Source organism: Brachyistius frenatus, unplaced genomic scaffold (assembly GCF_029030835.1).
Source record: "Brachyistius frenatus isolate BFR_SWC_R1_liver_20210118 unplaced genomic scaffold, ASM2903083v1 Contig_2, whole genome shotgun sequence".
Lineage (NCBI taxonomy): Eukaryota > Metazoa > Chordata > Actinopteri > Embiotocidae > Brachyistius > Brachyistius frenatus.
In genome coordinates, this window is record NW_027210601.1 from 6,446,392 (window position 1) to 6,473,939 (window position 27,548).

The following is a 27,548-nucleotide window of genomic DNA, read 5'->3' on the forward strand; positions in this document are numbered from 1 at the left end:
AGATAAAACGAAAAAGGATACTTTCAAATATTTTTAAACAGATGAAAAGAGCAGTGCGGGGTTCGGTTTATCTTTTGCAGTTGTAGTCAGAGCCTTTGATCACAGCTATATTCTCAAAGGGATTGATGTATCCATATACATCCATACAAAAAGTTAAGATTGACATCCACTGCCTTCCACAAAATGTTTTCATATAGAAAGACAAAAGAACAAACAGAATAAATATACATCACTGTAAATGTGGATTTTTCAAATGTAGCTTGATTAGTAAAATAAAAAACTAATATTTTTTTCTGTCCACTGAAATTTTTACAAGCTGTTTAGTATGCCAATATTATGTCCTTTCCAGCTGACAAACTACACTCAGTCTTAAAATGTCTCTGCATGATTATTACCATAATCTCGGGATGATTTCATTTCATTTCTGCTTCCCCTCATTAATAAGCAGGGTATGACCCACGTCTTTCCAGTTCGTTCAAACTCATCCTCATGTCTCCAACTATCGTCAGGGCATTCGATGGCACAAGGCTGTTCTTTCACTGCAGCATGTCCCGTTGCCACGTGCGCTCCAGAAAACTTCATCTAACCACTGCTCCCAAATCAACAAGCGTTCGGAAGGAAGATCAGCTAAAACTTCTACAGGGGACATTGGACCTGAAACATCATTTAGAAACATCAGGTTAAGTACTAAATTGAAATTCTGCATTGTGCCTGGCTGGGCAGCTGTGTTCAGTTTAATTACTAATAAAGCAATGAAACGTAGGAAAAGTCTTTTTTAGTTTGTACAAAAGAATGAGCACTCATTTCTTTTAACTCGGCACCAACGTGTAAACTGACACTACTTCAAAACATACTTCAAATTCTCAACACAATCAAACTGCCTTTTCAACTTCAGCTTCTTTCAGTGTTTCAGCTCCTTCAAACGTTTCAAAAGTAAATTTTCAACAGCAAGCGAATACATTTTCGTTAGAAGATGGTTCCCTTTCAAGTTAGTCAATTTTAATGTTTTCCTATGTCCATGTTGTCATGTTGAATTTTTTTATTTTTTTTACAAGGATTAACTCTTAATTGTGTTGCATGTTCTTTTTCAGAGCCACATTGTTGACAAAGGGAGGTGCCCAAACGAAACAGTGTTGATGTGGGTGAAGCTCATGCTGATGGGCATGACTGGCTGTGTTTGGGTGGGGTGCCTGGGACAGCCCAGCAGCTGTATGTGGAGTCTGGAAGTGTATTCTGTGGAAGAGAAGGGTGTTGACTGAGCATGTTTGAGTACATTAACTTCACCAGCTGAGAAAAAACCAATTATTACATAATTCACATGGCATATAGAGTTGAAGCGCCACCCCTCGTGTTTGGATTAGTTCACTAAGTTTCTTATATATTGCTTTTCCAACTGATCTCTCTGAAGCTTGGCTCTCTCTCTGACAATGATTTAATGTCAAACTGTCCTCTTTTGAATAGTAAATCCAAACAGCCCCCATTTTCAGGTTTCCAACACTTTTTTTTTTAAGCAATCTAACAGGTTTTTAAATGTTTTATTTACCTTCAGAAGCATGAGTATTTTCTCAGCCGCCTTATAAGGAACAGTTGATCCCTCTGTTTATCAAACAAAATTCATCAGCAAAAGCACATTGTTTTCACTGATGAGTGAAGATGCCATGCTGCTATCCCATTCAGATTTTGAGGCAAATTGGTACCCACTACTGGACTTGTCAATAATTACATATTATACATCATAATCATAACAAGTATCCGTTTCTCTGCATTAATATACAGACGCAGTCCTACAGTGGCTGACTTAAAAGGGTCTTTGCCTGGGTCTACATCTTTGTCTATAAAAATGTGAGAAGCTATAATAACACTTCATGTCCAACCCAGATGAGTCGATTGTTCTCAGAGCCTTGAAATTCTGGAAAATTAATGTATATCAATAAGAATAAAAACTAGAATGAACAAGAATGTAGATATTTGTTTATTATTTTCAGACTGTCAAAGAAGTAAATTGCTTAAAACTATTAAGCAATACAACAAGTCTTCACACCAGTTGTTTCTGAATTTGGGTCATTAGAAACTGCCATGCAACACTTTTTCTTTGAGATAACTATTGCGACTGACAGTTTTCTTTGGCTCTCTATTCATCGTCTTCTTAAAAAAAAAAAAAAAAAAAAAGTACTTAACACTACTTAAAATACCCTGAAAGTAGCGGCAGGCTCTCTGAATTTCCCAACACTAACCGATTGATTGTGTTCTTTGTGGGCAAAGATCAGCTTTGTGGTGCTACGCTGTTATCATTTAGCAACTATTTCCGTGTGTGGCTGATAATCCTGTTCCAGGGCCAAAATGAATATCCTCTTCCTTAGTGTCTTATTATGTAACCTTATAATCCATCTGTAGTAAAACACGCACTGTAGTGGACGGGGAGAGACCAGGGAATGCCAGAGTGACAGACCGTCCCGGGGGTCTCATTCATGGGTCACAATGATGCAAAGGTTTATGTTGGACCACGTGGAGTAAACTGAAGATGTGCGTAAAATCCTCTTGTATCACAGTAGACTAGATTTCCAATTAAGGAGCATTTGCTATACCAGCAGGTCATGAGAAGAGCGAGAAAACAGTTAGTTTAAACCCAGTTTCCCAGCCAACACAGAAATGGGTTCTGATAATTAACTCCCACATGGCTCACTGTTTAATACATCATAATTTAGTACATTATTAATTAAAGCCCTCAGTCATCTGTTTTACGTTGTCCGTGGTTCTAACACTCCAAAGCATGAATAATGACAGCTTGGACTCTTTTTGCCAAATAAAGTCCTGACATAAATGGCTAACAAAACACAAGTTGAGGCTGGGTAACTCCACCAGCATGTCAGTGTTGTAACAGCGACATGTCAGTGTTGTAACAGCTTCAGAATTCCCTTTTGTCAGGAGGAATGGGGAAGAAGCATCTTAAGTACTGAGAACCAGCACTCAGGCTGACTGAGGGGCAGAACAGGAAAAAAACCAAACATTTCAGCTTGGTCTTTTTCAATTGCACATCCCAAATCTCATTTGAAGACTTGTGACTCAGAGTAATGAGGCAGGGAGGCAAAGCAGAGGAGGAGCAGCAGTAGGAGGAGGGGGAACAAGTATGTGGATACACAGTTGGGTAATACAAGCCAGAAAATCCCCTGCTGGGTTTTAAAGCATGGGCTGAGACGATTGATAGAAAACCACGAACTAAAACCTGGCTCCATCCAGCAGAGGTGGATGTAACAAACATATGTTCCCATCAGTGAGGTCTTAGCCAACGATAGGTAACACAGGACGTCGCCTACATGCTCATATGCGTTTTAGGTGATGTAGCGGGATGAGTCATCTGGGTGTTACAGCAAAAAATAGTATCGCAGGATGTAAATTCAGCTTCAATTCTAAAACAGGCTTCGCAGTTTACTAAACACACGCATACATGAATCACCAGTCAATTAAGGGTGTATTGCAGCTTCTCTCAGACGCAACTTTTCTCACGCTTCACAAACAAAAAGGCATGACAACATTGCCTCCAGAAGGAAATGCTTCAGGTTTTCTAACAATGAGATGTTTTAGAGTAGAGAATCTTCTTCTCCCGTGTCTCGGACATCGTCTTGAGAATCAGTGACGAACAGGAAGAGAATTTTTTACTCATGACTAACCTTTGTCTCCTGAAAAAACGGATGTGGCCAATACTCACAGATGTCATCTTAACTCCTGAACTGTTTTTTTCAGAGCGAGTTCACAAAACTTCATGGCTAACACTATGTATATTCAAGAAAATATTTAAATTAAAAATGACATGCCTAAAGTGGCTTTGACTCTTCCCACACAAACATGTTAAAACTTTAAGCCAAGCCTAAATTAAAACTGTTTTTTTTTCCACTTAATCAGTTGAAAAGGGTCATGTTGTACACTTAGGAAACTCTCGCCATTTGATGACCAAACACAGTAATAAAGGACCCATAATTAAGAACATACTGTGGTCAAACAGGTCAGTTACGCAAGTGAGTTTGGTCGCTAATGAGTGTAAATGTTGTCTGCGACCCATGGAGCCCCATGGCTGTGTGCTAACACTTAGTGGGGTGCTTTATTGTGTGTGCTGCTTACTTGGCCAGAACTCAGAAGTCAATAATTTGCAAAATCACTAAACCTGCCAAGGTGGAGGTTAAAATAAGGAAGTAAAATTAGTCTTTTGTCCTGTGCACTGCATGTTTATAACAAATGGAATTTTTTTGAATCGGTGAGCCTTTGATAAATAGAAGAATGAATAGGTTAGGGGCAAACTGCATGAACAAATAATCGTAAAAAAAAAAAAAAAAAAAAAAAACAGGACGATGAGAAAACGTATATATTCTCAGTTATATAAGCTGACAAGCAGCACAAGAGGAGCAACCGTGGTCGGGGAAGCATCAGTGAGTCAACTCGTACGCAGATGGGCAAAGAATGAGTTGTTTGTGTTAAAGAGCAGCATGGACACGCACACAAGCTCATGAGAAAGAAAAAAAAAAAAGCCATGCTTATGAGCTGTTGAGTCCTGCAGCTAGTTTATACACAATCTTAAAACTATAATGTAAATATCCATCCCTCGATTGTCATTATTTAACTGTACAATCTGCTAAATTGTAAAGCAGAAGAATTTGCGTGTGCCAATGTGTGATACAACTGATACATCGCAACATTTCAGTCTCCATTATTACAGGCAACTTGAATGTATGTATGAAGTGTCAGTGTAAACAATGTGTATGAGGTGTAAAAAATACATTAACCTTATAAATACACCATATTAATTCTGTTCTTACAGACTAGAGCAGCTGGCTTGATATCATATCTGGATCACAGTTACCATGGTCATACTCTTGCCTTTGCGGTTGCAACTAAAGGCATCATTGAGGCCGTCCGAGTTCACGAACTGTCAGATGAGCGGCCTGCAGCATTTGCAGTAGTAGAAGACCGAAGCCATCATAACACAGACAGTTACATAACCAGAGCTAAATCTAGAGGTGTTGCGCTGCAGGAGCAGATGCTCAGTCTCCTCCCGTCTGCAGCATCACTATGATACTTCATATTGGGACAGAACTCGATGCTGCTCTTTCGTATCTGATGGTCAAAAACTGCTGAGTTTGCATTCATCTATAAAATCAACTGAAAATCACTGAGGCCTGAAAATGTGTCTCTCTGCATCAAACTCTCATTTCAACCCATCACAAGCATGAAAGCAGATGTTCTAGATGCAGGTAAGATAGAGAAAATCCTTTCAAAGAAAAAGCACCTGAAGATAAAACTAAGCATAGACTGCCACACAAACACTGAAAACACATGTGATATGAAGAATCCTTGTTTCAAGGTTAAATAGCCTCATGCACACCGTAGGGCGGTTATAATTGTATGCGTCATAAACATCCTCCCATCAGAACAAACCTACAGAGTCTAGTTTATTTCAGCCATCAGTTATAAGCTGAAAAATAACCAACTTCCTTTGACAGAGTTTGACATCAATTGTTGTCAGAACCTAAACCTACAGTGACTCTAAACACCACATAGATCTGACAGGCAGCTTCTGTGACAGAAGAAAGAAGATTGACTCGCACACAAACCAATTTGTCTTATTCCAAAAACCACAAAGGACACCCTAGCAACATCTGATAACTGTATAGCTTTTTAAGTGAGGATGCCAGGGTCACAAAAATCTATTGATCAATTTGGATAATAGCGGGCAGTAATGTAATAAGGTCACTGGTACATTTAGGCCATACAGGGATCAAACCAAGTGTCACTCCAGGGGACTCTGTCTGAATTCACAAACAAGCATGCAGACGACTGACCCAAAAAACACATTCAACCATACAAACATGTTTCATCCACTCAAAATGTGGAGTCTGACGTCAAAGCTGACAGGAGTGAGAGACCGTCTTTGTGGAGAAGGAGCCGGTGACTGGTATAAGGATGGGAGGGAGGGACACTTGCAGCCCCTGTTCAACCAGCAGCAGTGTGGAGACTGTAAACCGTCTACATGCAAACATATGGAGTCTCCACTCAATTTGAGGCTAACAATCAAATATATGTGCAAAAAATGGGTTTGAAGGACGACATTGGTCACATTGTCACACAGATCAGGAATATTACTTAAAAAAAAAAATTGGAGTGAGAGCAAATAAACCTAAAGACAACTTGCATTAAGTTTCTTCCTGAGTGACACAGTAAAAACTGATACTCAGGCTATTAGGATCCATTTCAAAGCCCAATTCTTTACTCCGAGTATGATGCAGGCGATATAATTATCTTGGCCCCAAAATGAGCTACAGGGACGAGAGCAGTTCTGGCAAACTGGAAAACCTGTAATAGGATACTACAAGCTCACCTTAATCTAGAACAACTAGGTCAAGCTTATCCTATAGGCTACAACAGGAGGTGCACAGAAACTCCTACACAGTTTTTCCTTTATGAAATATTCTCTAGTGACGATAAAGATGACGACAGAGCACCGCCGCGAAAGCCAAACTTATGACTGGTTTTAATGTTAGTGAAAATGTTGTTTGGCATTACCGATGATTATCACAGGTCCTACAGTGTACATGAGGGAAGAGTGTGGCCAGTGATTATCACCGAAGACCAGAAGCAGGGGTATGAGAGAGTGGTACTGACAGGCTGGCTGGACAGATGAATGACTCACTTTCACAAGGGACTGAGACACAACAAACACACGAGGCTAAAAATGAGGGACATCGGACTGCAGCCAAAATCGTGAGAGCAGTGCTATGTATTATCAATTAAAAGGGTCGTACCGTGTGTGAGACCGTGACTGCTAAATCAGTTGTCACAAATGATCTGAATGCAGGTAGGTCGAGGAAAACCACCGGGGTGAATTTATAGTTCCAGTTCATGATAACAGCCTAGAACATTGAATTACATTAATCAATAAAACATATTTATACGAATTAAATATGACAACTGAAATAAGACGGCGTTTGATGCTATGCTAGCAGTGACTTTTAGCTGACATGCCAGTATGGTCACAATGCTATGAAGGTTTAGTTTATCAGATATAATTCTTGCCTTCAAAACAATTTTAAAGCATGGTGTGTCGTGTTGTTTTAACCACACAGCTGATTCTGTGCGACTGTCACGATGCACTCAAACAAAAACATTGTGCAAGATATTATTCCGAAGAAACAACCACAGCCATGGCGAACACACCCTGTTCTCAGCTTATTTGTATCAATACAGTTTGAAGCAAAGCTAATCATGCAAGGGGCGACCCTGCGTGGCTAGTGTTATGAAACCAAGTAAAAGAATTGGAAGGTTGCCGCTTGAGGTTGAAGAACAAATATGCCTAGCATTTTCTCATCAGTGATTCAGTGGCGAGCACCATCACGCTGGGAGGCCACAGTTCAGCCATGAGATTTCATCCATGTCAACTGTCAGCTGAGGAAGAGGAATTCCATCTCCAACCCAGCCGTGTAAAAACACGCACATACTGTGCATGCCGGGCATCACATGCACTACAAGACAAACATGAAGGACAACACGACGACTCGGAGTTGATAGAGGACTCTCTGTTTAATTAGTCTGTGTACACATGATGAAGCTCAGAGATACTTCTCCTCCCAACATTATACAGCGTACCTCGCCTGGCCAAACAGACACCGGCCACATGTCCTTTTCAGGTGGTTTTGGTGATAATGTTTGATGGTACAATAATAATGCATTCGCGAACAAAGAGTGAAGACGCTCCGTTTTAAGTGCTCCTCTGCATTAAAGTGCAGTAGACACAATAACCACATAACAAAGTAAAGAGTGCTATTTGTACAGAGCGCCCGCCCACTCACTCGTGTTTAGTGCATCACAGGTCAGGACTCAATCGCTGACAATAACACGCGAAAGGATGTCATGCGTTTTGTTCTATTCAGATAAGCAACAAGTCCTTTTTTGATACAACTTTATGAGGTTGCTGTTATGATATATGGTAAGTGAGTTTATTTTGTGTGTGCCAAGGTCTTCACACAAGCAGGGAAGAAAATCCAAGAAAGCAGATCCCATCTGTGCCTGCTGTGCAGAGCCATATTTATTTGTTCACAGCACTGATATGACAGATCGAGCAGATTTTAACAAGCTCCTAAAAAGAAAATGGTACCTACACACAAGAAAATACCGCTTCTCACCAACATTGATGATCCGTTAATGTTCACGGTTTTCTTGCACTGGTTTGATAGAGAGGAAATGTTTTTCTCAAAGCTGGAGTCAACAGTATTGCAACACAGCAGCCACAGCAGCCTGTTTGTGGCATAAATACTCACTAATCAGATGGTGGGCAAGCTATAAAAACAGATTCTGTAATTGTTTCGCCTGCGTTAACACGATAAGTGAAGTAAATTACAGATGTGAAGTGAAAAGACTCAAACATTCCAGGAAAAATCTCATATTCTCTCCAGAGGGTAACACATAAAACTGCTGGATAGAAAGCCTGAAAACTGTTCTACCAGCACTCAGTGACAAGAAAAACTCATTATCTGAACTTTGAGTGACTCCAGAGAGTCTGACGTGAACTCACCTCAAATGACGTGGGGGACGATTTATCTGTAATGACAGAGCAGAGAGGAGAGTTATTCATAAACAATGAGGATGGTTATTCACTGTGCAAGTAGATGCTTGTAACAATCAGAAAGACAAACAACGCCCTCTTAATTATTCATATTGATGTAATGTAGTTAGGCAAGACATTTTTAAGCGAACACACTCGTCACATTGTGTTACAGAAGATAAAATATTTACATGAATGTGTTAGGAGTGAGAATGGAGACTACATGTTGCCACACAGGAGGAGCTGAAGAGAATGATTGCTGCAAAGCAAATGAGTGACTAAATGAGTGTTTTCTCTGCAGTTACTGCACATTGCCTGAATACTGCCTGAGGCACAATGAGGTGTCTAAACATGCCACCGGGGGCTGGTGGTAGTAATGGGGTTGTTCTTTCATACTCCGAAGACAGACACCCAACCATTGCCCTCTCATCGTTTCCATGGAAACCCATCTCAAACTGTGAAGTCAAAATAAAGCAAACGGTACCTCAGCCCTGACTGTGACCTTGCCATTAAGTCCATGCCATTAATTTCTGCCTTGGCTGCCACTAACAATGACTCTGATTTATGATTAGTCTGCTGATTATTGTTTTTTATTAATTCATCTTTGGGAGTACTACAGCCCCACATGACATCTTTCAATGTTTTGTCTCAGTAACAGTCAAAACATCAAAGACTTTGCACTTGTGCGAATATAAGACAAGGAAAATTAGCACGTTTAAATGAAAATTTCTCATGTTTGGTAGTTTTTACTTAAATTTATCAAATTTAGCCATAAATGAATTATTAAAACATTTAATTTTCTGTCAGTCTAATAACTGATTACCAGGCTAATCATTACAGCTCTAATTTCAACATTTCACAGCCAATCACTGGAGCTAGTGATCTAAATAAAGGATACTATAAATGCTGGTAAGAGTGAGGTCAGGGATTAAAGTACAAATAGAGTGATAGAGCAGCAAACTTTAACATCTGTCCACAGTGTAAAATTAGGTCGGTGCACGTTAGCCGTCTTTCCGATTACTAACACTGGTCCTATTTTCATCCACAGTTCATCAACTGACAAAATAATTATGTAATTTAAAAATACTGGTTTACCCACTTTAAGAGGCATCCATGGAAAATACTTGTTTCATATGGCTGCACAACTCTATGCAGGTCACTATAAATTGCAGCAAACAGACTGAAGAGAAAAAAAACATTCATGGGGGAAACACTAGGTCCTCTATTTGCCCCAGCCAAGGAGAGGTGACTTGGCCGGGGCCCTTTTCTCTCCCATGGTAAGTAAATCTCAGTGAACATATTTAAAGCAGTGCGTAGTGTCACCCTGACGCTATGCACTAGTGAAAAAAATATCTACCTCTGGGCTGCTGAAAGGGTTTTCAGACTGGAACATGGCAAGATATTTTCTCTGATTGAATTTGAAAAGTTTTACCCTGCAATTCAATAGAAATAAAATACAAAAATACTTCTGTACTGTAGGTATGAATCCCTGAAAATCTTGGATTAAACAAGTATCTCATCTGGATTCAGTATTCAGGCTCAGCCCTTCTGGAAGTGGAAGTGTATAGTCCACCATCCTCCCTGTGAGTTGATCTGACTGCAACAGGAGTGCATCTCGAATCAATTCACCCTAAAATAAGACTTGACTTTGTGCTGCTTATTAGTCTGATTGTTTTTGCTATGTAGTACAAAAATAAACACCTCCTCCCTGGCTGTGATTGCTTGAGGGTTGGCACCAGCAGCCGTCCCACATCTTTATGCAGGGCGATATCACAGCCGGAGAGGTTTCAGAGCTGACACGCTGTTTGCCGGCCAAATCATGCCACCTTGTCGCTGACTCAGGTTTAGGCCATATTGCAGCTTGCAAAGGCATTGATTTTCTGCTGGGGTGGTCACCTCTTACACTAGCTGCTGAGCTACTGGAAGCTTAATATGTCTCATGTCTCTCTCATCACCAGGCCTAATAAGAATCAGGACAGGGCCTAGCTGTCTCAAAATACCTCAGCCACTAGCCAGAGGAACAGCAAGGGACTCTGCCCATAATCTCCAAATTCATCTGTACCCAGACTACTAAAGTCTACTCATCTAATCATCACATTCGTTTTATTTTTGGTGGCGTAAAGACGCTCGGCAGCCGTGACTGAATCCGTTTAGTCTGCGAGTGTCACATCTTCAAACAGTAAATTTTACCAGTGAAGATGAAGCAAAGCTGGACTGAGGGGCTAATTCAAGAGAGCCAACAGGGGAGGGGGGAAATGAAGAAGGGTGGCTAACAGGTTCCCAGGAGAGACTGAACATAACCTCAGTACCCGGGGCTGTGCTGACAAACACACCTCCTCCTCCCACACCCAACTTCATGTCACATATTAATGGAATGCAGCTAAAGGCCACAAGGCTTTCAGACATTGTGAACACATTTTTTTTTTTAGGCACCTAAATTGGTGTACTGGAACAAGCTTTGCCAGCCACCCCTTTGAATAGAAAATTTGCTTTAAAGTATTTTACAGAGGCTCACTTATAATTCTCACTCATTACACTGAGTGATCTGACACTGGAGGTACCAGGTGGTCTTGGAGAGACAGTGTAATAGTAGCTTTTTCCAGTAGTTGACCGTTTTCAGTTTCATCCCAGGTAAATTGATACCCAACTATATTTAGAAAAAGCACAGTCCAAATCAATAAGACTGAAACTCTGTGATACAGTTCATTAGCTGCCTATTTCTGTGCATGTAGCCAGACAGGTAATCAGTTTTCAGGTAAATTAAGGCTGCAAATTAATATTATTTTGATTACACAGTTATTCCAAAAGGAGTCGAAAAATCGTGAAAACCCCATGGTGGCATCTTTACCATACTCGTTTAATCCAAAACAAAAAGGATTTCAACTTGTTGTTACAGACGACTAGGAAAACAGGCACGTAGTCAAAATTCATCAGAACCAGTAAAATTGGGGCATGTTTGTTAAATAATTATTTTGAGGATTATCTAAATTGCAGCCAACTGGGTCGGGGGAGAAAAAAAAATCGGGCACGAATGCCAAATATCAATATTTTATGATATAAATATATACATTTGTCAGGTCAACTTTTATGACAGTGTTGGTCAGTCTATCTACGTGACAGCCCTGCTGCAATAAAAAATGAATTGAAATGAGATAAACAGACTGAAAACTTTGAGATAAAGCAGAGGCTGACACAGTTTCCCTTGTAATTTGCAGCTGAAAAAAAGGTGATGAATCGCAGTTTGTATTATTGCAGTAGATGTTTAAAATCGCAACATCATATCTTGACCTACGTATTGTGATAATATGGTGTCATCAATCTAATCAAGCTCTTAATCATTTTAGCTCGAGTCACAGTGGAACACAAACCTGCAGGAAACCAAAACTGAACGGATTTACTTTATGCAGCCCATGTATCCTGTATACGTTTATCCAACTAGATTTCCCTTGGGTTAACATGTCCCTCAGGTGAGTGCAGCCAATCGCAAGCACCTGCTCTGAAGAGGATTACTGGCCACTGACCCCAAAATCTGTGCCTTTATCTAAATGTCACAACACAGATAATTGGGCAGTTAGCTGCTCTATGAGTCAGCTGTCTTTGTTTTGGGGGGTTTTTTTTGCCAGATTTTTAGGCTGGCTAAATTGTTGTGCTCTGGCCCAGGGTCCTGTGCAATTTCAATACATGACATGTTTACTTCGACTGCTTGAGGGAGTATTTCACACATAAACACAGCAGCCTATCTAAATCAAGCACTAATATGAACCATGTCTGTACTGCAAATATCAGTGTCGGGAGATGAAACCCTGACGGTAAATAATTGATACTACAGCTTTCTTGGTCTGTGTGATCCCCAGCAGCTATGCAGTGATCTATGATGTATTATTAACAAGCGCATCGGACGCCTGTAAACAAATTCACCACATGGCTGGAAGCAGGCAGCCACAACAATATGGCCTCTTTGTAGGGATGCTCCATTCGTTTGGCCTGGGAGTGATGTGTGATGGAGAAAATGCTGAGTTGCTGGTAGCCTGAACACATTGCAGTGAGAGCTACGTAGTTATTTAAACCAGCAAAAATACATTTCGACAGCTTTGTGGTCTTGGTGGTTACCTGAACTGTCTTCAAAGTGCAGTTTGACAGTCCCGTCCCTCCCGATCCTCACATCCCCAGGTCCCTCAATCTTCCTCGGATAGACGACCGCTGAGGCCCCGCCGGCAGTCTTGGAGCTTTTTCTCCGGTGTTTCTGCGCTAAAGTCCGACAACACTGATAACACACCGCCCATGCCTGCTCCTCGTTTATCGGCTGGCTGTACAGAGTCAGTATTTCTTCCAAGGAAACCTCATCGGTTCCGTCGCCGCAGCAGTCCATATTCACGTCTACGGGGGCGAAATCCCGGAGAATGGTCGGCGAAGTTAACATGCCGTCGTCAGTCCCCGGTCGTTTGGCCATCCTCACACCATCATAACCGCATGCGATGAAGAAGAAAAAAAGAAAAAGAAAAGGTTAAATGTGAGTTAGTGCTTCAGAGTTACAGTTATAGTCCGCTTGTCTGCCAGCTGCTGTCGGTACAGTCTCTGTTGTCGGGCTGAAGAGCACCAACGACTCTGATCGACAGCCAAACGACGGCACGTTCCGCGTGGTCTCTGCGCCTGTCGAGTTAAATTCAGTTGTCAAATTCAACTGCGCCAGGCGGAAATTCAAAGTTTTTAAATCAAAGAGCTTCCGGTTTGTAACCTAAAGTTTAGATGGAAAAAAAAAAAAAAATCACAAAAAGCTCTCAAATGTTCTAAAATTATTGGCCAAGTTGAGAGGAGACACTTACAGTAGATTTATGGTAGGCCTACTCTATTTTATGTGACTTCGTACTTCTACCCCACTACATCTCAGATTCAAATAGCCTATTGTACATTTAACATTTGTCTACCAAAAAGTTACTTTTAAGATAACAATTATTCACAACCTTCTTGTCTATTGAAACCATGTTTCTCTACATTTGGTGATTTGGAAATTGAAGAAATTTAGAAAGTTCCTTTATGGGTTGAGGGAATTCTCCTACTTCTTAAGATAAATAAACTATTTAAAAACCCTCTTGGATTAGCTTAATTTGTCACAGTGCAGAGTTGTTTTTCAAAGCGCATGAAATGATAACTTTTTAGAGATAGGCCTAAAAAGATTTTTAAAATCTAAAAATAATAGAATAAAAAAAAAAGATTTTGTGGAACTACTTAGAAACAAATACTGCAATCAGCTCTTCTTACTGTGGACTTGGTAAATGAAGATGAGAGAACTGTAAATCTAAATGTGCTTAACTACATATTTAAGGTAGCTATAGAGGCACTTCAGTGGATTAATACAAAATAAGACAATGCAAAATATCTGTCTGCTGAATAAAATGTGCTTTGGCCTTGAGAAATAACAGCACATATCACTTATTTAAGGGTTTCACAACTTAAATCAACAATTTTAATGCAAAGATGAAAACAAACATGGTAAATCCCATGTGCTGAACTTTAAAGTTAATTTCCGCATGTCATCATTACCAGAGAGTCTCAGTAAATCATTAAAAACTCTTGACAAACAGCAATCACAAGCATACAATCGTAAGACAGACTCTGACTTTACCGCAAGATATGACCAAAAGATTGTCCATCATTTACTCTCAAGCAAAGCTGAACCAAACATCCTTCATTTGATCAATGTTATTCTTAAAGTGGTTATTGTCGATAGCAAACTTCTTGGTTTACAGTCTGTTAGACCTCAGCTGGTCAATACCGCCATCTGCTGGTCAGGGATCATCAACTCAATTACCTCCTGAGTGTACTTGTATATTCATGTGTAGAATAGGTAAAACGTTTTATTTTAAAATGGCTTGCTTTTGATCCTGTTTGGCCAGAAAATTCTGTTACCAATGCTGAATCCATATGAGACTGATATACATGCAGATCAGTGTAAGCCACAAAAATGACATGATGCTACACACATCGTGGTAAATAATATAGTGTACCGTTACACAACATAACAGGAAATTAAAAAAAACAACAACTGTAGAACACATAATACTGAACAAAGTTAAAAAAAAAAAAAAAAAAAAAAAAAAATCTGTCAAAGTTAACGCAAGAGCAGTTCAGATCAAGATGAATCGTAGGCACATGCGGGTGTGTTTTTTTGTTTTGTTTGTGTTTTATCTTGCAAAGGCTGGAAAAGACAGTCTTTAGCCTTCAAGCTTCAAACCTCCAAATCTCAGCTACTAAACAGCACTTCAGGTTCTCTTGATGAAAATCACCTCTAGCATTGACTGAGGTTTTACAGCATCATTATTGTTTCCCATATTATTGTTTTCATTCATAACAAAAGGAGTATAGTTGCACAAAGTACCAAAAGCAAATTGTTTAGGAAGGCCCCACATAGAACACATTTAATGTGCAGATTGTGATTATCATGTTTTTTCTTAAAGTTGGCTTAACACAGTGACACATTCCCTGACTGGCACCATAAGCATGGGACAAAAGCATGGTGGAGAGTGTGAACATTGTTTGTTAACCACTCTAATTCTTCACACATGCAATGGCACAACAAAGATGCAGCATCCGGAGGTCTTTGGGTGGAGACATATGGAGGTGCTTATGTTGTAAATCACTGCGATCAACAGCCAGGTTCTTGCAAAGTCACTAGCAGACAGCAACCACACATCTGCAAATCACCATCCCACTGGCTGGTGAACTGCTCGCAGCTCCGGCCGTCTCCCTTTTCACAGAGGCTTGGCTTTCCTTCATCTTCCATCACACACGTTTCCAGGTTCAGCGTCTCCACTGCTGTTAATACTGACGGGCTGCCCATCCTTAGACAAAGTGCTCGCCTCCTTTGATGCCTTCCTTTTACAGTCACGGGTAGCCTGCAGTGGAAAAAGTATGATTTTTAATGTCACATCATTTAAATGTCACCTGGAAAAAATTGGCCGATTGAGACCTGAGTCATTGAAGCGGCACCATAAGTGGAGAGTTAAAGGAATAAAAAACAAGTCTTTGTTTCTGAGCTACTGAAAATGTAAATTGTCACATGTATTTATTTTTCAGATGTTTTTACATTGTCATTGACATTTGGCTAAAAACAAAAGCAGCAAATTGTCACAAGAGGAAGTTAAATCAGATATTTTGTCATTTCAGCTTGTAAATAACTCAGTTGCTTTATCAATTATGAGAGTAGTCAGTTGGCAATTAGATAATTCAGCTAATCATCTTTTATTTGCGCCTTTTTTGGACTCCTCTTCACTCTGGGACGACTTGTGTCTAATTTAACATTTTGTAAATGACTCCTATCCTTGGCTTAAATCTGCCCTCATTGTATTGTTAGCAGTATTGATAGTATTGTTTTATCTGTTGCCTGACGTTTTATGCAACTTTTCATACTTCAGTGGGATATACCTAGTGAAATACAGATGATGTAAAATGATTAAAAAAAAATTGGCTGCACTCTGTGTATTAAAAGGTACTGACAACAGGAGTCCAATTACTTATGAAGTTCATCATAATTCTGCAGGATATCCCTTTAAAAGCTGCAAATAACAATAAATAATTTAAAAAAAAATAATAACAATAACAATAACAAGCAAATAACAATAAAGAAGTAATGTAAGAAGACAGGTGCAGTATGTAATGCCGCTGCATCTGAAATCCTGAGCATCACTGTGTGTGACAGGATAGACAAAGGCTGTTTGCATATTTAGGAGTCAGACAGTAGCTGCTACCAGTGGCACCTACATCACTCAAGGAGCGTTTGGGTCTCCTCTGGTGGTTGGAGCAGGCGGTGGTGAGGGCCTGCTTCCCACACTGGGTGCCTGTGTTCACCATCCTCTTCTCCCTCAGACTGGCCTCCAGGCCTTTATCTTAGGGCAACAGTTAAAGGCTTCGGTTATTGCTTGAAACACAAGATTTCAAAACACAGAAGCGAGATAATAGAGATGGGACCAAACTGCTCTGTCAGCTGGGTATAGTTGTGATTTGAACAGATCCCTGTTTTATCACATTTCAGATATAATGTGGCCTATGATGAATGTGATCTTTCATTTTTTCAGAGAAAACATATAAAAGATGATGGTGTTCTTACTGTTTGCTACTGGTAGAGGGGCCTCTACGTCCGTATTGGTCAGCCACGTCGATTCTGTTTCTCTGGTCCAGCTTTCGTGGTACCTCGGCTCGATGATCGCATCCGCCCGACTCCCTCCACAACCCATCGAGAAAATCATCCACGGCAGGTGTAGCTGAAGCTGACACGGCCTGAAAAAAAAAAAAAAAAAAAAAAAAAAACGACTCGGTTTGTCTCACAACAGCTGCAGCATCTTCCCCGGAAATTTACTGCAACTCCTTCCGTGTTTCCATCAGCAGTGGCAGGTGCTGCTGCTCCTCTCCCACAGCAGCTGACCAGCAATGAACACACGGGAGCTCTCTGCGTCATCCCGAGAGGAGGGAGCTATTGCTGCACGCAGTCTGACCCCTGATTGGCTGCGATTGAAATCAACTCCAGCTACATCATCATTATCATAATGCACATATGCACTAATACCAATCAAAACAATTGATGTTTTTCTTTTTTCTTGAAACGTGCTATTTTCAGACTCAAATTGAGCGAAATCTTTATAATCAGGCATAGATGTGGCGACAAGTGACTTTCTTGATGATTGATAAGTAATTAATGTTTTATAAATCAGTTAGAAACAATAAGTTAGAACCAGACTTGTGTTGCCTGGCTGTTACCGATCCTTCTGGGGGCTGTTCATAGCATTTATGCTATTTGCGTAATGATGCAGCCATAAATGTTGGTAAAACAATTAATAGATACTGAATTAAAGTGTCATGAGTTTTCTCCTTTATAATAGGCCATCAAATCTCCATGTTCAAAGGCAAAAAATGGTGAATTATATAATTAACTTGTGATTTTTGTAAAAGTGCCTTTGTATGCACATCTGGATGGATAGCATTATGTCGTGCATACTAATATGAATACACATACATAAACAGTACATTTTGAGACAATGAGCTCCTGGGTAGTAGTATATAAAAGGACTTCATATTTGTGCATCTTTCCTTTTTCTGTCTGCGAGTAGTTATTTGACTCCTATTTCATCCATACTGACACTCCTCTGCAAAAATATTGTTCCAAACACAGCACAAAATATGACCACAGGACCAGAGCCTTGAAGTGATCTACAAAGCATTTTCAAGTGATTTACAAACTATTAATAAAAACAGTAAGTACGCTTTTTGTAAATTGCTCCTTTTCAGAAAGTTGCACCTAAAAGTCAGTTTAATCTACTCCAGAAACACTGATTAATACAGCATATAAAAAGAAGAATAGTTGTATCTTTACACACATTATAACGAGCCAGAGTTAAGTGTTGTTGTCCGAGAGGGGTTATAAACTTTATTCTGTAGCTATAAATGAAAAAAAAAAAAAAGCCAAAGTCAAGTATACAAGTTTCACATAGAGTATTTATTTTCACATTTATCTTAAATATGTAATTCAATTCTCAGTTATACTGACAATACAGTATTTGCACATATAGCTATTATTAATATTTCTCAAACTGCTTAATATACAGAAATCATAGGCGCATATAATCAGCAAACATATTTCGTCTTTGTAAAATGACCAGTTTCAGTGTTTCACAGGATTACAGCTCAAGAAGGGGAAACAATGGTCAACATCTACTTGTAAACAGGCAGTCCTTACGTGGAGCTAAAAACACATCACCTTCAAAAACTGAACAAACAAAAATATTCATTGATTTTAGAGACTTAAAATAAATACTATATTTAACAAACATTTATTTGTCTCACTTCCCACACATGTGTACCTTTCATGTTACTTTAAACAAAGTAGGATGAGGGGGGAGGGAAGGGGGGGGGGGGCAATTAAAACACAGTATTTTACATCGCTTTGATGCCATGAGGGAATGTCAACCATTCTGATGGGTGTAAACTGAGAAGCCGTTTGCTTACAGTGTGGTACAAACAGGAAATTACAAAAAAATAAGGTCCATATTTAAGTATTTTACAACAGAAGACCAGTTTACCTGCAAATTGTCACTTTGATTCCTCACAATGTTTTCAGTGTAGACATGAATGTACCAGGAGCAGAATGAGGGGTAAAAGAAAAGAGGATGAAAACACAGGCGGAAAAACAGGAAAAAAATCAGGGCAGGAGCGTAACGAAATTAAAGCGTAGAGAAGTGAACATGTCACATGAGGACACTACTACACATGATGATAATAGGAATGTTTTTAGACTTTGAATTCCAGCAGGTTGCAGTCGATCTTGTAGTAAACATATGGGTAATACTCCTGCTGGCTCAGGTTCAAGCCTGGGATGTCCATGGAGGCCTGGAGGAAGACATCACAGTTATACACACAACATCATTGTTTTTAGCTTTTCTTCCTGCTTAATACAAGTTACTGTGAAAAATTTTACGATACAACAATTTTCTGAATGTAATTGTTAAGACACTTTGAATGACGCTACAACCGATAGCTTGTTCGCTTAGCATAAAGAATGGAAACAGGGGGAATAGTTAGCCCTGCTCTGTTAAAATGCAACAAATCAGCCAACCAGCACCTCTTAAGCTCACTAGGACATTATACAGTCAGTGTTCACTTTATTAGGTACACCTCTACAGCCTAATGCAATCCACTGCAAATATTCTGCCCTTAAGTCTTGTTTATGCAGCCTGTAATGTTCAGGCTGCAAAATGTTTTTTCTTAAAACTGTCCTAAATTTTTTGCAATTAAATTTATAGTGTATACATAAATGATCATCCATTACATTCAAGCCCTTGCCAAAAGAGTTTATACAATGCTGATTAAACCTATAAATCTATCTGTATTTCAAAAGTAAACTTGAGCAAGCTCAATGGGCAGAGCATGCTCATCAGAGGGTTTTGCCTGCTAAGCAGGCTAACTATTGTTTTAGCCCTGCTCTAGAATAAGGAAAATCATGCGGCTTTTCTGTTCTTTCAAAATATTATCAGACTGAATGGATCAAATTGTGACAGGGGAATGACTCATTTCACTGGAGTTGTGAAGCCTTTTATTTCATTTAATGTCCATTTGTCCTGTTTTTCTGTTATGCTGTTTTACAGCCGTTAACACAAGTGACAGAGTAGGCTTTTGCACTGCAGGTTTAAATTATACGTGTTAGCATTGAGATCACAGTTAGCAATGGTGTGATGGACTGCACTATACAGTGTTCAGAGAGCTTTGTACCATACAGCTATAAGAGTGCTATCAATCCTCCCAATAACTTTGCAAGAAATCAAATGAGCAACACAAATGTGTAAATGAGACTCACATCAATGATTGCCGCGCTGCTGTCCAGGTGTTTGTACAGGTCATACAGCACCTCTCGCAGTTTCTTCATGTTCTTCTTGTTAGGCTGAAGCAGCATGGCCTGGAAGTTGACTGGCAGCCCATATCTATATGAGGCAATAAGATCATAAATCAATCAGTGAGAACGTTGAACTAATCTGACATTAAAGGATGCACACATGTACATTAGTGAGGCTGGTTCATGGAAGTGGCTCTCACCTCAATACAGACTCCACAAACACACGCAGTGCTTTTATGTGAATCCATGCAATGAAGGCCTCGCTGAAATTCACCTTCAGCCACCGTACTAAGGGCCCCTGGATTGACAGTGAAAGCAGGGCATCAATTTTAAACAAAGATAAAAAAAATAAAAAATAAACCTTAATATAACTCAAAATAGAAGAACAGATAATAATGTGAAATGGGTATCAAACTGCATTGTTAGTGGGTTTTTTTGTTATTATTCACCAAACTAAATTTACTTATCAGTAAGCAAAGCAACAGATCAACTATGGAATATTTATTTCAAGAAAAAAATACAAATATTATCTGCAACCAGAGATGTATGGAGTCAAAGATCCCCCCCCCCCTATCTCTGTACACAGTCAGCTCCATTAGCATCTTCCTTCCCCACATGGTCAATAGTTGTGTTTGTGAAGAAAATAGCCGCCGTACAAACTGTTTCTTCTTGTCAGTAGACAGACGTGTCATCTCCTCTTTGTCTGCCTTCATCTCCTCCTCATTGTATTGGAAATCACGCACTGTAAACCTGGGTCAGGACACAGAGCAGAGAGCCGGCAATCAACTGTCGGCAAACACACAGACGTGCAGGAGCGTACTAGAGCACCCACTACACAGACAAAAGACACATCCATCCCGAGTATACGTTAAAATACAACACACACGGCCGGTTCCCTCTTTCATGCTAATTGGAGAGGCTGTGAAGAGCCGGCAAAATTGGGTCCATTGTAGAACGGCAGCCTACTTCAGTGATGAGCTATTACTACTACTGTTAACCTCTCTATGAGTTGATTCGCAAAGGACACGTGAATATCATTCACAGGAAAAAAAAAAAACTAAACAATTCAAAACAAAGACTAAAACTGGCTAAAATTTAAAGATCTCCAGTGCAACACCACAACACAACAGCTGTATTTGTAAAGCACCTTTCATACAAGCCTGCAGCCCAAAGTGCTTCACATCAAAGCAAAGAACCAAAGAAATCGACAAGCATTCAAACAGAACAATAAGTCTGAAAATAAGGTAAAACTAGTAAAAATGTAGGTTAAATAAAATGAAAGACTTAAAATTGCAACAATAAATACGTTTTAAGAATCAATAAATGCATTTCACAGTAACGCGTTCAGTTAAAATCTAAAATCAGGATGATGAAAACATTTTCTACAGATCATTCCCCTCTTGTACATTAACTCATTGAACGTTTCATTTTCTTGTGGTAAAACTGAACTGGAGTAACTTACTTGTTTTCTCTAGCCTTGTGTTTAAAGTCATCTATTGCCTTCCTGAACAGAGTGACGCTGAACAGGCCGCTGTCGTGGTCTTCAAACAGCATCCTGGAGACGGGGACAGATCAGTATTAAAAGCTGGATACACACCGTGTGTTTGACACATTTTAGCAGACTGTCACATTCAAAAGGACAACCAAAATAAGCACAAAATTAGCTTCAGATTAAACTTTGTACACCAGCTGTTGGGGTAAAATATGAGTGGTGATGTTGCTGCATGTAAGTGTCCACAGTCTCCTTTCTGCTTATCTATTGTTGCCCATCATCAACAAACAGAATGACATGAAGGTTGTGGCTGCTGAATTTATCAAAAGGCATCTTGCACCCATTTTAGTTGAATTGATTACATCATTACAATAGATTATAATGTCTCGTATCAGGAAATATTTACAGTAATAAAAAAACAAAAAACAAGACATCAACAGAAGCTGTGTTGTTGTCATTCCCTTTTGTTTCCATTTTCCATTGCACTGTCACTGCTGACTCCACTCATACAAGAATGTGGCACAGAAACATTTATTAATATGTTCTTGCAAAACAGACGCTATCAGAGGCGTTTGTGCCAGCTATTCCTGTGTTCCTTGTTTTGGTGGCACATTAGCACTTGTGGAGGTGAGCCCTGGCATTAAAATGACTAAATCCCCATAAAAGACTGAAAAGAAACAAGCAGTTCAGCCTTATTGCAAGATCCAAATCTCCATTTTTGCGCAACCCGAGTCCCTGGTTTGAATCCCGGCCAGCAGTGTGGACCATTTACTGCAAGACATTCCTCTGCTTTCTTTCCAACATTTCCTGTCTTACTATTTCTATCTAATAAAAGCAAAATGCCCAAAAATACATCTGAAAATGAAAAACTGTCATTGTCAGCATGTTTGTTGCAGCTTGGTGGTTGTTGTTGTTGTTTCTCATTGCGACAAGAAGAGAATATTGTCTGAAATAGCTGGTCAATGTAAGGTCTATACCAACATGCAACACCCGGTGAGCAAAACTAATTCTCACCCATTCCCTTGCAGTCAGGACGTTAGTCAGTACCACCAAGAAAGTTTGCAACTTGTCAACAGCACAAACACGCATGTCAACATTCACTAAAGTTGAATTCTGTATGTAACTACTTAGGCTGAACAATCATATCACTGCTCGCACAGCTTTCATTGAACTGAGCCGATTTCCTCTGATAGCCATGGTGTCACCCGTTGCTTCTTTTAAATTTGAGTTGCTAATCCAACAACAACTGAAATATCTCTCACTGGCTTCCCATGAACTAACGTATCTGAAATTTAGAATTGAGTCTGCATTACTTAAGTCTTCAAATTACACAGAAATGTATTAGTTGTTGTCACCAATATGTTAATAAAGTACTTTGTGATTTCAAATGACGACAAAAAAGAAAACTCCAAATCAGTTTAAGAGAAGTCCTCCTGCCCAAAATGATCCAAATGTCTGTTGTGGATCATAGGATGTTTCAGCAGATAGCACTCCACGTCTCCTCTGGAAATACAGGTTGCAAGGTTACCACATCACACTGAGCCGGGTCTGTCAAACAGCCTGAACACAAACTCAGCTCTCAAATCACCTGGTCATGCTGACGAAAGGTCAATAGCTTTCTACAGGTCAACCACATAAACATTGTTTCTATTCTAATGCGAGTCAATTGCTTTTCACAGGTCAACCATGAAATGCTTCCAATTTTAATCAGAGTCAAGCGATGGGCTAAACCAACTGAAGAGGACACAAGGGCGAGGAAGAGTCTGGTCACAGTCACACTAACGTGAAGAAATCACACTCTTAAATACATCCAGGGCACTCATTGTCTGGAGAAAAGGCACAATAACAATGAAAAGAAAAGGGACACTTGGGGTACTTCAGCACTTTACATATTTCTACCTCCCATTCATGGAAATACAAATATATCAAAAGCACACCATTATTTTCTTTCGTCTGATCATTTGTAAATTCTTTCATTGAGTGGCAACTTACTTTGTGGAGCGCGGCACGACCATTTCTGACAGCGTTTCATACGTCTTCTGCCAGTCAATGTAGTTTGTCCTGGTGAGGGTGGAAAGATAAAAGATAACAACAGATCATTTTACATCTGTACATAAATAGATTTAAGACTGATAGAAAATAACAACATTATCCGATTGAAAAAAAAATCATTAAATAACATAATCTGACCATTTCCATAACTAAAATGTATTCAGCTATGAGGGTGATGAAGCCACTGGCACACTGAAACTCACATTAGGTAGGTAGGTAGGTAGGTATTTACTTTATTAATCCCCGAGGGGAAATTGTTTAGCGATAAATAGATCTTTTAAAATGTACATTTTTTTATCTGCAATGGATACCCCAACACAAAAATGTAAAGTTTCTACCAGACCGTACATTGGACACACAGATAATGATGCAGGTGTACTCACTTTGGGACGACCACCAGCATGGTAATTAGGTACTCTGAGTCCAGCACAAAATCCTCCTTCTTCACTATGTCAGCCAGACTCCTGGTCAGCAAGCTCCCCCTAAAAAGGAAGACATAAATATTTGTACAGTACAGATTGTCAGGCAACATGAAAACATACAAAAGATGTTGCAAAATGGTACGTGCATACATCTTGGGAAAAAAATCAGGATGGATTTAGACAGTTTGACGATGACAGTTCTGAACTATAATTAGGTAACACGCTGACAAGTTGTTTTTACAGCTGCGTCAGAAAAGAGGAAAACAGAAGAACTGGAAAAATGATTTTGTCCAGTGTTTTGTGTTAAGATGCTGTTTATGACTGTTGTGTCAAGTTCATGGATAATACTAGTGTTAATTCTAATGAATTAACTTCAAGGAAAATTATGTTGACTAATTGTAATTGCCAAGATGTTTCTGCTACTTTCTGAAATAATAATAACGTCCACATTTGAGAGACTTAGACCTGATAACATCTGATTGTACACAATCAGTTTCCAAACATATAAAAAAATACAATCAGTGATAAGATAATCACACATAAAGTACAACTGTTAGTCATGACTTCTGTAATCAATCTAAAGGCTACATCCGTTCTTTTTTTAAACAGCGAATGATGACTTGATGATGTTTTTCACGATTACTCACGCATTCTTCCTCTCCAGATTCTGCAAGTTTCCCTTCAGATTGTTGTATGCTGAAGCTCTGGCCTTCAGGTCATTGTCTATCTGAGTCGCTTGCTAAAAAACAAGCAGGAGAGGGTAAATGCTATGTGTGTGTATATACTGTGTGTATACACACATATCCTCACTGTTACTTCAGGTGAGGATCATTTCCATAATAAGGTAGGTAGGTATATACTTTATTAATCCCCGAGGGAAATTTAAATTTAAGGGAAAATAACCTTGGCAAGAACACAGTCATGTGAAAAAACATGCCCTTTGGTTCAAATATATGGAATAAACAAATAAAACCACAACATAAGGCAAAAATCAAACCTCGACATATTGTATATGTTAGCTGATTTTCCAAGTTACCTTGGAGATGATCTCAGAGATGTTTTTCAGTGACTGTTTGATTGGATATTTGGCCATATCCCACTGAAATCTGGTGATGTAGGTGACCAGGTCAACTGTAACAAGTAGAAACCAGAAAAACACGTCATCAGCATCTGCATCTACATTGCCATGGGCTTTGTATACTTTAATGACTGTGTGGCCATCAGCTGATAGCTCTACTTTACTTTCACTTTGTTATGCGTCTGTGGCATCAGTCTGATTAAATTAACAGTAATTACCTCCATTGGCCAATAGGTTCTCCTGCACTTTGTCTCTGCTGTCCTCCAGAACATCGGCCATGTACTGAGCCACCTTCCTCACCACGCTGAGGCCCAACACAGGGTGAGAAGTACAGTTACAGACAAATAGAAACACAGTTAAGTGGTGCTGTCTAAATATAGCATTAATTCTTTATAAAGCAGAACTTATGAGTCTCCAACTTCCCCACAAACACAGAAGCCACGTTACATTTGATAACTTCTTCCATATAAGAAATACCAGCAATACTTACGTTTCCACAAAAGTGTCCAGTTTAGCCAGCTCATCCGACAGACCAACTAAGACATCTAGAGTTCCAACCTGTCAGAGGAAGAACACAAAATATCAACAAAATGCTAAATAATGGCCCCTTTGACGTCCACCCATACGTTCCTTATCATGTTCATAGCTACAGAGGAACGCTGTGTTTCACCTTGAGGTCAGGGATGTTGAACTTGTTGTTAGCGGAGAGGTTGTTGGTGCGCGTCGTGGCCACCATCAGCTTGTCCCAGGTCTGCTGGCATGTCTTCTCCCCCGGAGCAGAGATCAACCAGAATTCTGTCATGGCTGCTGGCAGGAAGTTTATTTACTGAGCCGCTAATGTGAGAAAGTCCCTGAGGGTAAAGTAAAAGTTTATATATGAGGAGCTCTTCATTCCATGTAAGAAGATTGTATTTTATCATAATTCGAGTGGGCAAGGATGATAAAGAATAAATGTGTCAGTCCTCCACTGCACCTGTTCCTTTAGCATCTCTGGGTGCACTAGGATATTGTGGGCAAATTAGTGAGGATACTGTCATTTAGAATTTTTTTCATCAGTATCATGAAGTGCTTTGACTTGTCAGAAATAATTTGCTGGACTCTTGTCTGGTTATTTTCACAATAAACAGATTTACAGAGGATTTTTCAAAAACATGAAATGGTGATATAATATAGAGGGATGAAAGATTTCAAGCATTGTGCAAACCCCTACATGTTATCATTAGTGTTACCTAAACAAGTAAAAATAGTGAGAAACTTATTTAGTTCTTAAACAAATATAGAATGGAGAAGTTTGGAGGGTGGACAAATCTAACACAAGAACATTTATAATTTACATGCAAGTCTTGCATTTGGAGTTTAGTTGTGTATTTCCATTTTAAATTACTTTACTTTAAATGCTCATTAAATAATAATGAGTTATTGTGGTAGGAAAAACCCTGCACTACATTTGTCTTAGTTATAGTCACTCGTTATTTTGGAAATCAAGATTTCTAAGCAAAAATACATCATCAACATAAAAAATGATGCCTTGTTATATAGTATATTGAGCTAACCAACAGTTGAAGCTGAAATTGGTAACATCAAAATGCTGCTAGCATTTAAATGCATCAGCAAAATAATAATTCAAAATAGTAATAATTGTGATGATACAAATTTCTACATACTGATTACTTTTAGTAATTCATTTAATTTTTCACATTCACTTCAGAAAAATGTTTAATGAATGCCTTCAGCTTGCAAGTGAGCGTTTTCACATCGTGTTATTAATTCTTCTCCGAGTACTTTTGCACCTCTGCATAGAGTACAGACCTCCAACCTGAATCTGAGTCATATCATACAGCTCTTTCGTCCCATTTTGACTTGCAGTTGGCTTCTGATTCTTGAACTTCCTCAAATTTCCGAACGGTTGAGGTTTGATGGCATCACAGTCATCAGACTAGAGACGAGACAGTTCTCCATGTCTGCTGATTGACTGTCATGTGACCAGTTTCTTACTGTGGAAGACGCTAACTACCGATCCTCCTCTCAATTCAACACCAACAATCCTGCGCGACTGATCATGTTTGATTCTGGGGAGATTCTCAGAGAGAGGAAAACAAATAAAAAAAAAAAAAAAAAAAATCATGGACCCACACCAAGACACAGTCTATCTGGTTCATACATGGTTAAATTCAGTGTTAGCTTGCCGCTGACACGAGCGTGTTTATCGTTGCAGCCTCGCGCTGTCACGACATCAATAATCGGTGCCTTTCGGTACTCACCGATGTGTTTAACGGCTTCAGCGTTTGGTCCACACGGTGTAAATCAGTTAAAGCGTTGCAGCTTCCAATACATAGCTTAGATAATAGCAGGTACTCGTATCAGAGGTCCTTCAACAGAGCATCTCGCTCAGTCAGCTGATCCGAGGAGTAGGTCTGCGCTTGTGCGAAATGCTGCTGCGCAGGGCTGCCGTCACGTGACCCCCCGAGTCTCTGCGCGCTTCACTGTCGGAATATAAAGTGTTTGTAAAAATGAATTTCATTCAGGCGCTCCTTCGAAAA

General features: G+C 39.5%; 3 protein-coding genes across 9 annotated transcripts in view; all 3 read right to left on the reverse strand.

Moving 5' to 3' along the window:
• The window catches only part of spire1a (spire-type actin nucleation factor 1a), a 28,687-nt gene extending 15,370 nt beyond the window's left edge, over positions 1 to 13,317 (reverse strand). For 4 of the 7 annotated variants that reach the window (XM_069696525.1, XM_069696515.1, XM_069696533.1 and 1 more), the window contains exons 1-2: positions 12,698 to 13,316; positions 8,558 to 8,583 (exon numbers count right to left, since the gene is read on the reverse strand). In XM_069696525.1, the coding sequence (XP_069552626.1) occupies positions 8,558 to 8,583; positions 12,698 to 13,037 (366 nt within the window). In that variant the 5' untranslated portion in view covers positions 13,038 to 13,316. Of the gene's footprint in view, positions 1 to 8,557; positions 8,584 to 12,697 lie in introns of all 7 variants that reach the window. The other 3 variants (XM_069696505.1, XM_069696487.1, XM_069696496.1) reach the window with 2 other exon arrangements.
• Positions 13,318 to 13,998: 681 nt separating this feature from the next.
• Positions 13,999 to 17,021, reverse strand: LOC138619805 (brain and acute leukemia cytoplasmic protein). Its single transcript, XM_069696583.1, has 3 exons — positions 16,692 to 17,021; positions 16,346 to 16,470; positions 13,999 to 15,480 (listed from the first exon to the last, which is right to left on the reverse strand). The coding sequence occupies exons 1-3, from the start codon at positions 16,828 to 16,830 to the stop codon at positions 15,358 to 15,360; spliced, it is 387 nt and encodes a 128-aa protein (XP_069552684.1). The 5' UTR covers positions 16,831 to 17,021; the 3' UTR covers positions 13,999 to 15,357.
• A 1,034-nt stretch (positions 17,022 to 18,055) lies between these two features.
• On the reverse strand, positions 18,056 to 27,428 carry atp6v1c1b (ATPase H+ transporting V1 subunit C1b). Its single transcript, XM_069696596.1, has 13 exons — positions 27,270 to 27,428; positions 25,679 to 25,859; positions 25,499 to 25,566; positions 25,227 to 25,312; positions 24,967 to 25,061; positions 24,578 to 24,669; positions 23,892 to 23,990; positions 23,449 to 23,517; positions 21,427 to 21,519; positions 20,621 to 20,714; positions 20,165 to 20,262; positions 19,929 to 20,052; positions 18,056 to 18,964 (listed from the first exon to the last, which is right to left on the reverse strand). Exons 2-13 carry the CDS (start codon positions 25,808 to 25,810, stop codon positions 18,866 to 18,868), a joined length of 1,149 nt encoding a protein of 382 aa, XP_069552697.1. The 5' UTR covers positions 25,811 to 25,859; positions 27,270 to 27,428; the 3' UTR covers positions 18,056 to 18,865.
• Between the last annotated feature and the right edge of the window lie 120 nt (positions 27,429 to 27,548).

Bases quoted from the DNA above. Each gene is read 5' to 3' on its own strand.
- LOC138619805 (XM_069696583.1), bottom strand. From the start codon at position 16,830: ATGATTTTCTCGATGGGTTGTGGAGGGAGTCGGGCGGATGCGATCATC. The intron at 16,471-16,691 runs GTAAGAACACCA...TGTTGCCCTAAG, and splicing joins CCCTCTACCAGTAGCAAACA to ATAAAGGCCTGGAGGCCAGT. The intron at 15,481-16,345 runs GTAGGTGCCACT...TTTCCACTGCAG, and splicing joins CCAAACGCTCCTTGAGTGAT to GCTACCCGTGACTGTAAAAG.
- atp6v1c1b (XM_069696596.1), bottom strand. From the start codon at position 25,810: ATGACAGAATTCTGGTTGATCTCTGCTCCGGGGGAGAAGACATGCCAG. The intron at 25,062-25,226 runs GTAATTACTGTT...TACTTGTTACAG, and splicing joins GAACCTATTGGCCAATGGAG to TTGACCTGGTCACCTACATC. The intron at 20,053-20,164 runs GTGAGAGCCACT...TGCCTCATATAG, and splicing joins TTTGTGGAGTCTGTATTGAG to ATATGGGCTGCCAGTCAACT.